Genomic DNA, 14,912 nt, shown 5'->3' with positions numbered 1-14,912 from the left:
CCCAGGGATGGCGCCACCCACAATGGGCTGGCCTCTCTCTCCTGTCGATCACTAATTTTAAAAAATGCCCTACAGGCCTTCCCTACAGCCAAATCTTTTTATTTATTTATTATTTTATTTATTACAATTTATTCACTTTGTATCCCAGCTGTGGGCCCCTCCCTGGTCTCCTCCCAAACCTGCCCTTCCTCCCTTTTCTTCTCCTATGCCCCTCCCCCAGTCCACTGATAGGGGAGGTCCTCCTCCCCTTCCATCTGACCATAGCCTATCAGGTCTCATCAGGACTGGCTGTATTGTCTTCCTCTGTGGCCTGGTAAGGCTGCCCCCACCCCAGGGGGAGGTCATCAAAGAGCCAACCACTGAATTCATGTCAGAGACAGTCCCTGTTCCCCCAACTAGGGTACCCACTTGGAGACTGAGTTGCCATGGGCTACATCTGTACAGGAGTTCTAGGAGTTCATGAATGGTCCTTGGTTGGAGTATCAGTCTCAGAAAAGACTCCTAGGCACAGATATTTTCGGTCTGTTGCTCTCCTTGTAGAGCTCTTGTTACAGCCAGATATTAAGGAGGCATTTCTCAATGGAGGGTCCCTCCTCTCAAAGGCTGGGAGTGGTAGAGACAGGATGGTTCCTTGAGACAGGGTAAGAATGGACAGGAGGGAGGGTGTCTAAAGTTCTACAGTGTCACAGACTATGGTGGGTGGCAGGCAATAGTATACTTCGAAGGGGGGATTTGGAACATTCCAACACAGAATGATGACGGTCTGAGGTGATGGACACAGTAGTTCCCTGATCTGGGCATCACACACATGCATGTCCAGATGCCAGCATGGACCCCGTAAACATGTGTGACCATTCCATGTCAACTAAATGAAGAATACTGAAAACAAAACAAAACATTCCTGCCTCCAGCACTTGGCCAGATGGTGTGGAGTGACTGGGAGAGGTGAACAACATCACCATGGAAAGCTGAGGACAGTGCTGGCAAACAGGCATGGCTGTGTGCAGGATTGATGTCCAGAGAAAATGAGCCAGCCAGGTCAGAAAATGGCCTGACCATGCTTACTGTCCCTGGCCATTTTCAAAAGGGATCAATCAGAGTGGGGCATACTGGCACGTGTCTATAATTCCAGCATCTGCGAGGCTGAAGCAGGAGAATGATGAATTAATTCAAGGCCAGCCTAGGCTATATAGAGAGTTTCAGGCCAACCTAAGCTATATGGAAAGACTATCTCAAAAATGACTGCTTAGTAAGCACGACAGCCCTTAAGACACCAGAATTCTACACTCGCCAGCCCCCTTCCCATGTGACTCCAAATCCTGCCCTCTGGCTGCCCAGCTGTGTGCCTCGGGCATGTCCTACCTCAGCCTTGGCTCCACCTCTGTAACATAAGGCGACATATAGCCAACCGCATGAGCAGTGCCGGCACACACGTGGTGCTCAGCAAGGTTGGTTATTGCCCCATTCCACCCCAGCCACCAGAATGAGCCTGGAAGTCCACAGAACTGAGCCCAGAGGCCCCCATCCTGCCAGGAGCCTGGCACCTCCCAAAACAAGATGAGCAATGGGACCCGATAAAGGTGTCAGTGGGGAGATGTAGACTGAGGTGGCAGGAAGGCAGAGAAAGAGGCCTGCTGTTCATGGCCGAGCTGGCCATCCTGTCCACCACATGGCTTTACCCAGGCTACCTGCCGATGGTCCTCCGGATAGAGGTCTTCCTAAAACAGAGGGTTTTAGGGTTCCCAATTTGCCACCATGGAACCTTGAAGGGCGCGGGGGCTAGTTCCAGGGGATCAGGTCTCTAAGGGATTGAGTGGTTCTGCCAGGATTCCATTAATTCTATAAGAACCAACAGTTATAAAGACCAATTCCTGTTCTCCGGCATCCTGTCCTGTGCTCATGACAGTCCCTGACATCTACTGGGACAGCTGAGGGCCCTCACCACTGCTGCCATATGGTCTGTACTTTTTCTGTTTCTACACCTGTGAGCTAAAGAAACTTTTATTTTTCTTTTTAAGTTACTCAGCCTCTGGCATTTTTGTCAGAGAAATAGAAAACTGACTAATACACACAGAACTTAAGCTAATTCCTCCCTTCTGTAGGGCCCCTTCATGGCTCCCTTTAAAGAAAAAAAAAAAAAAACAGCAAATACCTTGGGTTTGTATTTAATGAGCGAGACTCTAGGGCTGATCAGATACTGTGCTGCGTGAAGGGGGTACACAGATCGGCTTCCATCTCAGGCATACCAGGAAGCCTCTTTTCCTGTATCACATATACGTGGCTCTCACTCTCACAGGCTAGGTTCTGTGAGTATGACTGGTCACCCGTGCCCAGCCTTGCTAGCATGTAACCTGGTGGACCTGAACGCTGTCATCCCAGTGAGGGCTCTGTGGGACGCCTGTGTCATCCTACGCTGCCCTCTCCTCTTCAGGGAGAACTGGATAGTACATGAAAACAGACACTTCCCTGTGACTGCTGACCACATGCCAGAGTCTGGGTCACCACTTGCTCTGGTTCGCAGGAGGAGTACAGGCTGCACTTCCTATTTTGCACTGAGGATATGTGGGGAGGGTCAGTAAACCGCTCCGTCCAGACGGCAACGAGCAAGCCTAGTAACTGCAGAGTCTGAGACCTTACAACCATCCACAGTCCCACCCACCGAGACGACACAATTGGCACAGTCCCCAGACCCTATCCCTGCACAGAAATGCTTTGCTAGTGAAGTTCACACCGGATGTGGCCATCCCTCACTATCCTCAAGGCGTGGCTCTGGGCTCCCTCCAGACCCTCCCGTCCACTTCAGACCACCTCTAGATGACCTAACCACCTAACTCAACATGCACGCTCTGCAAACAGTTGGCATACAGATGCAACCATCAACCATACAGAACACCCCAGCAGCACGGCCCTCCCCACCCCAACATTTTCTTTCTTTCTCTTTTTTTTTCTCCCCTCAGTATTTCAAACCATGGTTAGTTCCAGCTTGTGGACAGAACTTCGGGCACAGAGGCCAACTGGATGATTTATGTTTTTAACTTGAGCTGTAGGTTGGCCACCTCTCCATCCCATTAAACATGCTTTGAACAAACCTCGTTTAAAAGCTCCTTAGTCTATGGCGACTCGGTATTGTCGTGGTAGATATTTAAGCCATTTGAACAGTTTTAATGATGAATATCTGAACCTGCCAGTCCTTGCAGAAGCTGATTGATCTGAACTTTAGTGAACCAGACCCTTGGTCCATCTTGTGTGGTCATTCCAGACTTGGCTGTGTACTTGAGACTGCTGGCTAACAACCCCAAGCCTTTAATCCCGGCACTTGGGAAGCAGACAGCCAGGCTACATCGTGAGACCCTGTCTAAAAAGAAACAAAGAAAAGAGCACGTCGCTGGTGAGAAAGCTGACCATGGTGGTAAAGGCCTAAAAGGGAACTGGCTGCAGGCAGTACTCTAGTCACCACCCCGACTGCTGCCTTCACAGTGTACTCAACAAACATTTTATCCTTAAAAAGAAAATAGGGAACCGTTTACTCAGCCCTTCCATATGCCAGGAAGTGAACTAAACCCTTTCCGTGACTAAGCCACCTCACACATCATCCTGCCTTCATTTCCCAGAAAATCGAACAAGCACAGAGAGGTAAGTCACTAACTCCGGGTCACAGAGCCAGGCCAGGTCCTGACCATCCGGCTCTCAACCTCTGAGGATTCTACCCAGAGACTGTGCATCTGTTTTGGGAGCTTATTTGGCAATCTCATGAAATTTACAACTCCATCTTGAAATGATTTAAAAATCCACAAAATACATAGGATCCCAAATGAAACTAAGTCAAATGACATTCATTAAAACAAAAAGCAAAATTGTGAATAGACGTGTTTATTAATTTTTTTTTTCAATCTATCAGTAGGTCACATGATACCATGATTTTAAGCGATGATGAGGATCAGGGAACTATCAAAATATGATGGAAAAATTAATAAATTTATCTGGAAATACAGTCACATCATGACAGAATGGAAGGAAATCTCAGAGAGCTGTGAAAACTGAGACCAAGCCCTTTTTTAAGCCCTAGGCCCATGCTGAGCACCCTCCCCAGTCCCCAGCACCCGTCTCCGTTTGGCCTCCCTCACAGTAAACGGGATGGCCTGGCCTCTGACCCCAACCCTGTCCCCTCCACCTGCTGCACCTCAGATGCACTTCGGCAGAGGTGACCTCTTTCAGGACAGCTCTGTGCCCACTCATCACTGCCTCTCTCTGGCCCTGAGCCACAGCTGGCCCAGGAGAGGACATTAAGCCACATCTGTGTAGCTGACTGGGAGCCAAGTGTGGCCCAAAGCCACAGCTGCTGATTCACACCTTGGCCCGAGAGGAGGAAACAGTGACGCCACCTCGTGGGTTCTGGCTTGTGGGCTCCAGCACTGTGGGCGGAGGTCCATGAAACCCTGCTTAACTAAGCAGAACTGAGCACACAACCTTGTGTGCTTTAAGGCAGCCTCCCTCCAGCAAGGGGGTGGAAAGCTGTTGGTACCCAGAGTTTCAGCCAAGGGTGATCCTGAGTGAACTGCCTCAGTTTCCTTCCACACGTGTGAAGCAGGCTAAGACAGTGTCCACGTTCACACATGTGTGGTGTTGCCTTGCCATCCATGCCCCCTCCTTCCAACCCCAGCACCTTTGACCTTTGCTGCCACTATTGGAAATAGTAGCGGGGATGTCACTCAGGATGGCCCACTTCCACCTGGCAGATGGTCAGGTGATCTAGCCAATTGGGGTCCCTCTGAAAGCTTGGAAACAGATGCTTCTGGTGGCGCCATGTCACTTCCTATTCATCCGGAGACAGGAAACAAATAGGTTTGCCTGTTCTGTAGATTTCTCTCTGGTTCAAGTTGGTCAGGTATTTCATTTGTTTGTTTGTTGTTTTTCCTGTCACTTGAAACCCAAGGATCCAGAAGATCATCTTCCTATTCCCAAACACTGTCGCACAGATTCAGTGGCCTTAGGCACAAGACCCACGAGCACACGATAAATACTCAGGTCAGTGACAGCTAGTGTCTGATATAATAACTAGCAATAAAAATACTGTTAAATTCTGAAAGCAAAACAGGCTCAGTTATTAGTACACGGCTCAAATGTCAGATTCCCAGGCTTTCGAACTGTTCCCTGAAGAGCCAGCTTTGGCTTCACTGTCCACATGAATCTTGCCCTCTTTCTGCTCCTGGGATGTAAGCAGGAAGCCCAAAGACCAGCTTCCCTCCAAAGATCAGCTACTCTCCGAGGATCAGCTGCTCTCTCTGTTCAATGGCTTTCACCGTGCACATGGTCCTTGCAAAGTCCTGGCCCTGCCCATATGTATGGTCCCAGGTCTCTTAGTTTCCTTATATCCGTGGCCTCAATCAGCACTCCTCACATCTCTTATGCTTGTCCAATCTCTGCCCCTCTGCCCTGCCTAACCTTTCTTACCCTTGTCCACCTAGGCCATGCTGGGTGATCAGCCTGAGTTCACCTCCTCAGTGCTTGCCTTCTTGGAGTCCAGGGCCAGGTTCCAGAAGTAGCCCAAGGTGACCTGTCTGCCTGCCCTCTTTCCTGGAGGCCCCCTGGAGTATCTGGACTTTGTCCCTGAGTTTTGGAACACCTAGCCCCTGGGTGTCTTGTCCATGAATTCTCGAGACACACCAGTCTTCCCAGTAGGAAGGTTCTGGAGTGCTGTGTTTTCAAAGCGGTGTTTCTGGCAACACTGTACGAAGCAGTGTTCAGTAAAATTTAATTTCAGCTAAGTGATGAATCACTGTTAAGTATCAGTACAGCCCAGATACTGCCTATTTCTCTGGAATTCACATTGAACTGGCTGTACTGTGTTTTCATTTGCTTAGTCAGAATGGGCCAAGGCAGGACTGCAAGGGGCTGGTGGTAGAGTCCCCTCCCTCCAGCCCCTTCTCCCCATAGCATGAGAAGGCGGCTTGGGCCAGGAAACAAGAGGGAGGAGCCCTGCAGCTTAAGTATGGTGCAGAAGGACCACAGCTTCTAGTGAAACTCAGCCTGCAGGATCCTGGAAGGGACAGAGCCCTGGGGTGGGGACAGCCACTCCACCCTCTGCAGTACCACTGCTGTGCTACTGAGCCACTGAGCCACTGAGCCACCTGTTCCCACATTCGGCCAGGAGATAAGGAATGACAGCTTGATGCAAGGTCTGGTCAACTTTACCAGCTCTAGGAACCACAGGGCCGGGGCTTGGGAACACTGCTCCAGGGACAAACACCCCAGCATCTTATGTTCCCAGGCATTCTGCACAAAAGCTTTTGAATCCTGGCAAAGCCACCAGCCTTGCCAAAGAGACATCTTATGGGCAGTGGTGAGCAAAGGACAGCAGCAGACCAGAGCCCAGTTCCAGATGCCATGTGCAGCCACCCCCCCCCCCCCCCCAGCCACCTCACTGCCAACACCCACTGATTCACAGGCTGCTCGGGGACTGTCATCTCCCTTTCCTGCAGTTGCAGGGACGCAAAGGGAAGGAGGCAACTGAGTCAGGAGGAGGAAGACCATTCGCCAGTTTTCCTCCAAGGAGAAAGGATGCCATGCTGGCTACTTTTATATCGACTGAGCTTGGCCCACATCTGAGGGGAGGAGCCCTTGATTGAGAAAAATGCCTCCTTAAGATCTGGCTGTAAGGTATTTTCCTAATCAATGATTGATGGGGGAGGGCCCAGCCCATTTTGGGCAGGGGCCACCCCCTGGGTTCTATAAGAAAGCAGGCTAGGCAAGCCATGAGGAGCAAGCCAGTAAGCAGCACTGTTCCTCTGCATCAGCTCCTGCCTCCAAGGTTCTTGCCCTGTTTGGGTTCCTGCCTTGCTTCCCTTAATGGACTGTGACTCAGGATATGAAGCCAAATAAACCATTTCCGCCCCTCCCCCAAGTTGCTTTGGTCATGGTGTTTCATCACAGCAGTAATAACCCTAACTAAGACAGATGAGGAATTTGCAAGGAGAGTCCACGTATGGGATGTATATCTCAACAGGAGAGTCTTCAGTCAGTCCTTTCTGGCGGTACAGTAACTGTGCTACTTTCTCAGTGTGGGCACCTGGAGTGAGAAGCCGTCAGATGTATAAAATGCCTCAGGGGCAGGGGTCAGGGCACACCTCTGGCTGAAAGACTTTCCCAGTACCCTGTGACCTCAGAGAGCACTTCAGAAGTCTACAGGACTCTGGGCTGCATGGGTCTGTGCCCCCTTTTAGCTGCAGGCACCACAAAGGGCTTGACTCTTGGGGCAAGACACACTGTAGCTAGGAAAACACAGCCATGACCACCCTGTGGGATTTCGCAGCTTTTTGCCTCTTCAGCTCATGGCTAGGAAAGCCACATGCAGGCCCTTCTTGTGTGGCAGGAATGGAAAAGTGTCTGAGGCCAACAGAAGCCCATTCGAGGAGGCCTTGCCCTCAGAGGATCGGGAGATCCAGAGGGACTTCACAGGCTGACAGCAGGGACCTGCTGGAGCCAACACAGCCTGGCACAGCCTCTTTAAACACACACATACACACACACACACACACACACAAATCGAGCAGTCACTGGTTTTTATTTTCACTAAAAACAGGGCTATGTGTATACTGCAGAACATTTGGAAAACAGAAAAAAGCACAGACAAGCAAAAAAAAAAAAAAAAAGTGCAACATATTTTATCAGCTCTATTTCTGGCTCTCTGTAAATGGCCATTTCCACACTTCACTGGCAATCTGCTGAGAAGGGCCTGAGCATGTGCCCGTCGCCAGCTTGACTGTGATGCCCTGGCAGAAGCCGGACACATCTGTGCCATCCTCCTGGAATTCTGCATGTGCAGGTCACCCGGATCCTGCTTTCTACTGATGGGCATTTAAGCAGCCACCAACCCACAACTATGGTAAACGACAGCATACATGGATGCTTCTAGTAAGGCTTGCTGTTGTCAGGCCTGGACCAGGGCCGGGGTCCTCCATCATCCTCACACTGGCCTCCTCAACCTGGAACTACCAACACCCCCATTTTACAGACGGGGGCACTGAACACAGGGTGGGTGACTGATGTTATTGTGGTCACAGAGCTGGTAAGCGGCGGGGTGGGAATCTGAACCCATCTGTCTGTGGATTTTCTGCACTCACTGGAGGCACGGAAGGGCACAGAGTCAAAGTCTGCACCTATTCGGTGTTGAAATTCTTTGACGCTATGCGGTGCAGCCTCCTTCCACCTGCAGGATTTGGATTATAAGGAGTAGCTGAGACACCTCCCTTGGAGTGGGCCTGCCTGCCAGGGGAGGGGCTGGTACCTGCACCTACGGGTGAGGAGATTGAAGTGGGGAGCACAGCTGTCAAGGTCCCCAGAAGAGCACCCTGAAGCCCTCTTGCTTGCCACCTGACCAGAATACACACACACACACACACACACACACACACACACACACGTTTTTCAGCCTCAAGAAAGCAAACAAACACTTAAACACTTTTTTTTTCTTTTTTAGGACAGTGTTTCTCTGGGTAGTCCCGGTGGCTGTCCTGGAATTCATTCTGTAAAAGAGTCTGGCCTTGAACTCAGAGATCTGCCTGCCTCTGCCTCCTGAGTGCTGAAATTAAAGGTGTGTGCCAACACATCCAACACAACAGACACTTAAAAAAAATTCTACTCAGGGGCTGGAGAGATGGCTCAGTAGTTGGCTTAGAGATGACTCTTCCAGGGGACCCAAGTTCAGTTCCCAGCACCCAGGAACTGAACTGTGACTATCTGTAACTCCAGCTCCAGAGGATTGAAAACCCTCTTCTGGCTTCTAGGGCACCAGTTCATTCTCTCCCACAGACAAGCACATGCACACACAGATTAAAATAGAAGAGGTCTCCTTGAGAAAGGAGGCTGGCACTGTGGCACCCGCCTGTAATGGCAGCACTCTGGGAGCCAGAGGCAGGCGGGTCTCTGTGAGTTCAAGGCCAGCCTGGTCTACAAAGTGAGTCCAGGACAGCCAAGGCTACACAGAGAAACCCTGTCCAAACAAACATACAAACAAACAAACAAAAACAGAACAACAAAAACTCAGAAAACAAAATTCTGTAAGGGCACTACTGCTGTGTGACATGGTAAAGTATAGGACCTTCTGTCCAGGAAGCTGGAGTGGCTCTTCAGGATGCAACCTGGCACTCAGCCTGGGCAGGTACCACAGGACAGAGCAGAATGAAGGCGGGCACAGCATATCCTCAGAGTGGCAGTAGATCTAGACCGCAGCTGTGCTTTGCTTCTTTATGGCTACCATAGTGACTGTCCTCAGGCTCACGAGGGTCAGGACTTAAACCCGTGCCATTCAGATACTGTGGGAAGTGCCACCGTCAAGTCTCCTGGCTCAGCAGTGGTGAGATTCGACGCCAGGCTTTGCCTCTGAGATGGCAGAGGTAAGCCGGCAAGAAATGTGCTAGTCGCTGGCAGTTTTCTCCGGCAGAATTCTAGCACCCTCATATTCTCACCTTATCTTCTCAGGAAGAGCCGCCTTTGCTCACAAAGCTGGAAGCCAATGTGGGGCAGAGGGGCCCAGTGCCACACAGAACTTGCATCTAGACTGGCTTGTCTCCAGCCTTTATGCTGGCTGCCCTGCTCTGAGGGTTTCCATAAAGGGGTGCCAGGGACGGAGGCAGCTGTGGATGTACAAGGTAGCAGGTCTCCAGCCCACACAGCTCAGTATCTGGAAACCACCATACAAAACAGAGGACAGCCTAGCTTCACGGGATCTGGGCACATTCAAACTTACTGACTCGGTGGGCACCGTCACTCTCAGGCTCCCAGTGCCTGATCAGTTAAGGAGGGAGGCCCTGCCGTTCTCTCATTCAGAGCTTCTTTGGAGTAAGTGACCGTAGCTGACGACTTGCACGTTAGCTGACTGAATGAACAGAGAGAGCAGACAAGGGCCTAGAAGGACCCTGGCATCCCAGACAAGGTGGCATCAGTAGGCCAGCTGAGGTCACCCAGCTTTGTGGAGGGAATAGCGAGGCTGCCTGTATCACCCAGACAAACGTGCCTAGCCTCAGTCCCCAGGCAGTCTCTCCCTGCTGTGTGACCTCACACACACAGACTTGGGATTCTCTAAGTCTATAGTCTCCTCAGGCAGACACTGAGAACACGCACCTAACCATCTGAAAGGTTAGTATCCCAGATGTAAAAACCTTCCACATGAAGAGAGTATGAAAGGCGAACCACACCGAGACAGCAGCAGAAGATAAACATGGAATTCAGAGGAGAAACCCAGCTGGCCAATGGAGGTATAAAAGGCTACTCGACCTCGTTAGCAAGCAGGAAAGGTTTATCAAGCACCGCACAGGACACTGGCGTGCAGCGAGCAGACTGACACCATCTAGAAAGTCTGGCAAGAGAGAGCCTGAATGAGTCCTAGAGCAGAGTGAACCCAGGGATACGGCTTCCGGGGTGACACACAGAGCTGAACACGTACTCTAAGACCCATCATAGTTCCTGTTCTGGGACTGTACACAGAGACAGTTCCAACCAGGCTAACTGCTGGGAAGAACAGCCCCAAGTCCCCGGTAGGAGAGGACCTTTAGGAGGGAGGAAAACGGCCACAAATGGAGTACTACGCAGCAGTTAAAAATGAGCTGGGGCTTTGGTGTTAACGTCGATCTCAACGGGACAAGATTTTTATGGTTTTGAAACTTTGAAGGTAAGACTGAGAAGGGGTTATAGCAGGTAAAACATGTAAAGGTCATGGAGGGGGATACTGATGGCAAATGGGGTGACAGAAATGTTACAAAGCTGGACTGGGAATATGGCTACTTAGCTCTCTAGAGCTACTACAAATGCTAGTGACCTCCATGGTTACAATGTGTCACTGTGGTGGTATGTCAATGATACCTGAAGAAGGCAGCTAAACAAATCTTTAAAAAATGATCCTTATGAACCCATATTTTATTTTACATGGGTAGATGTTTTTCCTGAATGTATGTGCCTGGTGTCTGGAGGCCAGAAGAGGGTATCAACCCCCCTGGAACTGGAGTTACAGACGGTTGTAAAGCACCATGTGGGTACTGGGAATCAAATCCAGGTCCTCTGCAAGAACAGCAAGTGCTCTTAACTGCTGAGCCATCTCTCCGGCCTGTGAATCGGTATTTTAAAAGTGAGTGTGGCCCAGTCATGTCAGTCTTGAAACTCAGGACTCAGAAGGCAAAAGGCAGGCAGATCTCTATGAGTTCAAGGCCAGCCTGGGCCACAAAGTGAGACCCTGTGTCCAAAACCAAAACAAGTGTGTGGGAATGATAAATAACAAACCCAGGGTAGTGGGCTGGGGAAAGACGTGATTGGGAGTGCACCCAGGGGACTGTGCACCTGTGATTTATTTTAACTATAAGAAGAGCGAGGATCTGAAACTCATACAATGGCAGGGCCTGGCAGAGACAGACCTCTGTGGACAGGGGTTGGGCTTTGTTCTCTTTGTGCCCCTACAACACTGGCGTCACATGATGGGAGCCTACCACCCTTAAGGAGCAGTCATGACAATGACACCCACACCCAGGCCTCCGTCCAGGCTAGTTAGTACTGCTGGGCCTGGAGGGCCTCCTGTGCCCTTGACCCTGACAGCTGCCTCACTCCCCAGGCCCTGCTCAGAGGCTTCTTCCAGATTGGTACAGGGGAGGGGATCCCCACAAAACCCCCCAGAGCCAACAGGTTGCTAGAAGGCACTCCGGTTAGGGAGGCTGGCCCTAGTGTGTCACTCTGAGAAGCTCCCTTCACATTGATCCTGAAGCCCGGACTCTGAGTGGGACAGGCTCATCAGGGACTGCGCAGTGACAACATCTGCCTTGCCCACAGGAGAAGGTGGCCTTTCTGAGAGACTGCTAACCTGACATGGAGGCCTGATCCCCAAGTACTGCTGTCTAACTGCAGCCTCATCTAGCCATCCCATCCCTTCCAGGCATGGAATCAGGAGGGCACAGCAGCCAGGGCACTCCGAACTGCTGTGCATATTGCACTGTGGGGGCTCTGAGTGGGGCAGCTGTCGGAGCGTCACTCCTGTTAAGGTCTGCGTATGTCCTGACCACATCCAAGAGTTTTGCGTTGAATGCTTGGTCCCCAGTGTGGTGCCGTGGTGAGAAGTGGCAGGAGTAAGTAAGTAAGAGAGGCAGAGCCTAGGAAGAGGCCATTGGTTCTGTGGCCTTAAAAGAGTTTAAGGTAGCTCTCCTGGGACCACGGTCCCCAAAGGGTTGTTGTAACAAACGAGCAAAGTGCCCCTCACCCCATCTTTTTGGCTTCTCATCTCACCATACATGGCCCCACCATGACATCACCTACAACTCCTACAACTGCGTGATGTGGCCAAGAAGTCCTTACCAGAGGCCAAACTGATGGGACATCCCAATCTTGGACTTCCAGCTTCCCAGTCAGCTGCATAACCTCTTTATTTTACAAAGTACCCAGCCCTAGGTACTTGGCCATAACAATGAAAAACATTGTTATAGACTAAGACTACCACGGTCCCTAAGCGGACATGCAACACTCCTCAATACCTGGCCATATTTTGGGTTGTTACAACTGAGAAAAGGGAAGCTGCTTGTGGAGGGCAGAAACAAGGTTACCTCAGCCAGGCTGCCAACACCTGTCTCCACTCTTCTCAGTGTTCGGAGCTTGGGGATAGGCACCATAGTCCCGTCTGCTGCTGATGGGTTTGGGACCCCGCCACCATAGTACCAGCTTATCTGCTCCCCTGGATGACTCTGACTGCATCCATCCCCAAGCCCCTCCTCATCTGGGGAAGGCCCCTGTCACAGCAGTGACTAACCCCACACACAGCGGAACAAGTTCTCGAAACTTGTTCCCGCATGACTTCAGCACGTTTCCAATCAGATGTGGACACCACAGGGCTAGACTTAAGAAACCCTATTAAGTCACACGACTGCTCCCGCTGGGAGCGAACGTCATCACCCCACCTTACATAGAAGGACACAGAGCCTCAAAGAAGTCACATTTAGCAACCTGGAAGCACAAGAGCTGAGCCCCGGTCTAGGGTGCTACACAGACCTGCCTCAGTGGACCCCTAATTGGTTGGGAGCTCAGGGGTGTAGACCCCTCAGAGCTGCCAAACCCTGGCAGGGAGGCGAGGGCCTGAGCAGATTCCCAGGCTTTGAGAGGACTTTGTCCAGGACCTCTGTGGCTGTGTGGGATGTAAGAAAGGGGCGTGGTCTGACAGAACGACATTTTTGGTTTAACAGGCCTGGATTTACACGCCTGCTCTGCTTCTCATTGCTGGTTTCCTCATCTGTGAAACGGACTTGAGGAAACCACCACTAAATGTGAGTGACAGCATAAGAGAGAGTGGGGAATGATGCCCAGTCCTTGGTGGCTGTATCTAGTCTGATGTGGCGGGTTCACAGATCTGGGGGAAGGCAGCATGGAGAATTTTAGACTTCCTCCCCGGTTGGTAGGTTGCTGAAAACTGTCCCATACCCAAGAGGCAACTCAACAGGCTCCGACAAGAAAGCGAGATTTGGCAGCATTTGAAACAGTAAAGGGGGGGGAAAAAAAAGGGGTGGGGTGTGGGGAAACCAAGACAATTTAGCTGAGCTCTGAAGCAAGGAAAACTTAGCTCTATTTAAAGATACCACAGGTCCAGGAAGCAGCCCCCGCTGGCTGGCCCAGGGCTGAGTAACTGAACGCTTAGCCAATAACAATACATGGGAAGACAGCACACCCTTTCGCAGAGCGCAGTGGATTCCCGGCTATCTCCTTCCAGAATTTTATGGGAGACTCAGCAAAGGCTCGTCTCTCTGTCTGCTCTGTAACAATGACTCTCTTAAACAAACAGACCCAAAAGGGGCTTCCAGGGAGGCCCCTGGCCAGCCTTTCTCCAGCCAACGCCCTTTCTAGCCATTGTTCCACTCTTCTTTGTTAGAATTTTTTTTTTTCCCTCCCTCTTGCTTTTTTCCTTCCTGGTTAACTTCTCCAGGGTTGCCACAGCCAGCTTCTTTCAGCCAGGGACACCATCTCCCTTCACTCCTGGAGTGACGTCCCCAGGACCTCCTCCTCTGGATCCACTGTTCCACTATCCAAAACCTCCAGGGGTGGAACCGGAGCCACCTCAACCCCAGACCAGGTTCCAAGCATCCCTGGAGGCCACTTCCCACCTGCAGGACACCGTGGGCCCGGGCCCACCTTCCACGTTCTAGTATCCTCAGCCTCTGGACCTCAGCCTTCCCATCTGCAAAAAGGACGCCAGAGACCCATTTCCCCCACACGATGGCAGCTCCAAAAAAAATTTTTTTTTTCTCATTTCACAGAGGGGGTTACTCCTGGGGAAACTTTCCCACGTTGTTAAACGGAAGTTACTAGAAAGGGACGCTCAACTGATCCATGCCCAGGAGGATGAGGGGCTTGGTTGGCTGGTCCCACGAGGCTGGGTGCCTCTGGGCAGGAGGGTGGCCTGAAAGGCGCGCCTCCTGTGGGTCCCTCTCCTGGTTTCTGCCTTCATCTCCAGCAACGGTTGGGGCCAGACTTTTGTACGGGTGGGCAGGGCGGGAGCTCGCGAGGAGATGGCGGGGAGGGCGCGGGGACCAGGGGCGAGCGGGGAGATGGCGGGGAGGGCGCGGGGGCCGGGAGAGCTTGCGGAGACGGACGGCAGGGAGGGCGCGGGGACCCGGGGCGCGTGGGGAGGGAGACGGCGGTGAGGGCGCGGGGCACAAGTTGTGCGGGAGGCTGGGGTCGCCGCGTGGCGCGGGCGCCGACTCACATAATGCTTGTTGGGCACGCGCCGCTTCTGCACGTCCAGCACCTTCACCTCCACGATACTGCGCCGCGGCGGCATGGCCGTTCTCCGCGCCCAGCGCCGTGCGGGCCGGACCGGGCCAAAGCGATCCCAGGCGCCAAGCACCAGCCGCCGCCGCCGCCGCCGCCGCCGCCGCCGCCCGCCGCGCCCCGCC

The 14,912-nt window shown here is 51.9% G+C and overlaps 1 protein-coding gene across 1 annotated transcript in view; it reads right to left on the bottom strand.

Annotated features, from left to right (window-relative positions):
- Nucleotides 1-14,863, bottom strand: part of Sh3pxd2b (SH3 and PX domains 2B) — an 80,799-nt gene extending 65,936 nt beyond the window's left edge. Inside the window, exon 1 of the mRNA XM_055604617.1 lies at nt 14,723-14,863. Within this exon, the coding sequence (XP_055460592.1) occupies nt 14,723-14,797 (75 nt within the window). The 5' untranslated portion in view covers nt 14,798-14,863. The remainder of the gene's footprint in view (nt 1-14,722) is intronic.
- Nucleotides 14,864-14,912: the final 49 nt, after the last annotated feature.

The sequence above is a fragment of the Psammomys obesus genome, unplaced genomic scaffold (genome assembly GCF_907164565.1).
Source record: "Psammomys obesus unplaced genomic scaffold, mPsaObe1.curated_primary_1811, whole genome shotgun sequence".
Classification (NCBI taxonomy): domain Eukaryota; kingdom Metazoa; phylum Chordata; class Mammalia; order Rodentia; family Muridae; genus Psammomys; species Psammomys obesus.
The sequence above is the reverse complement of the archived record's forward strand: the minus strand, read 5'-3'. Positions and strand labels throughout refer to the sequence as shown.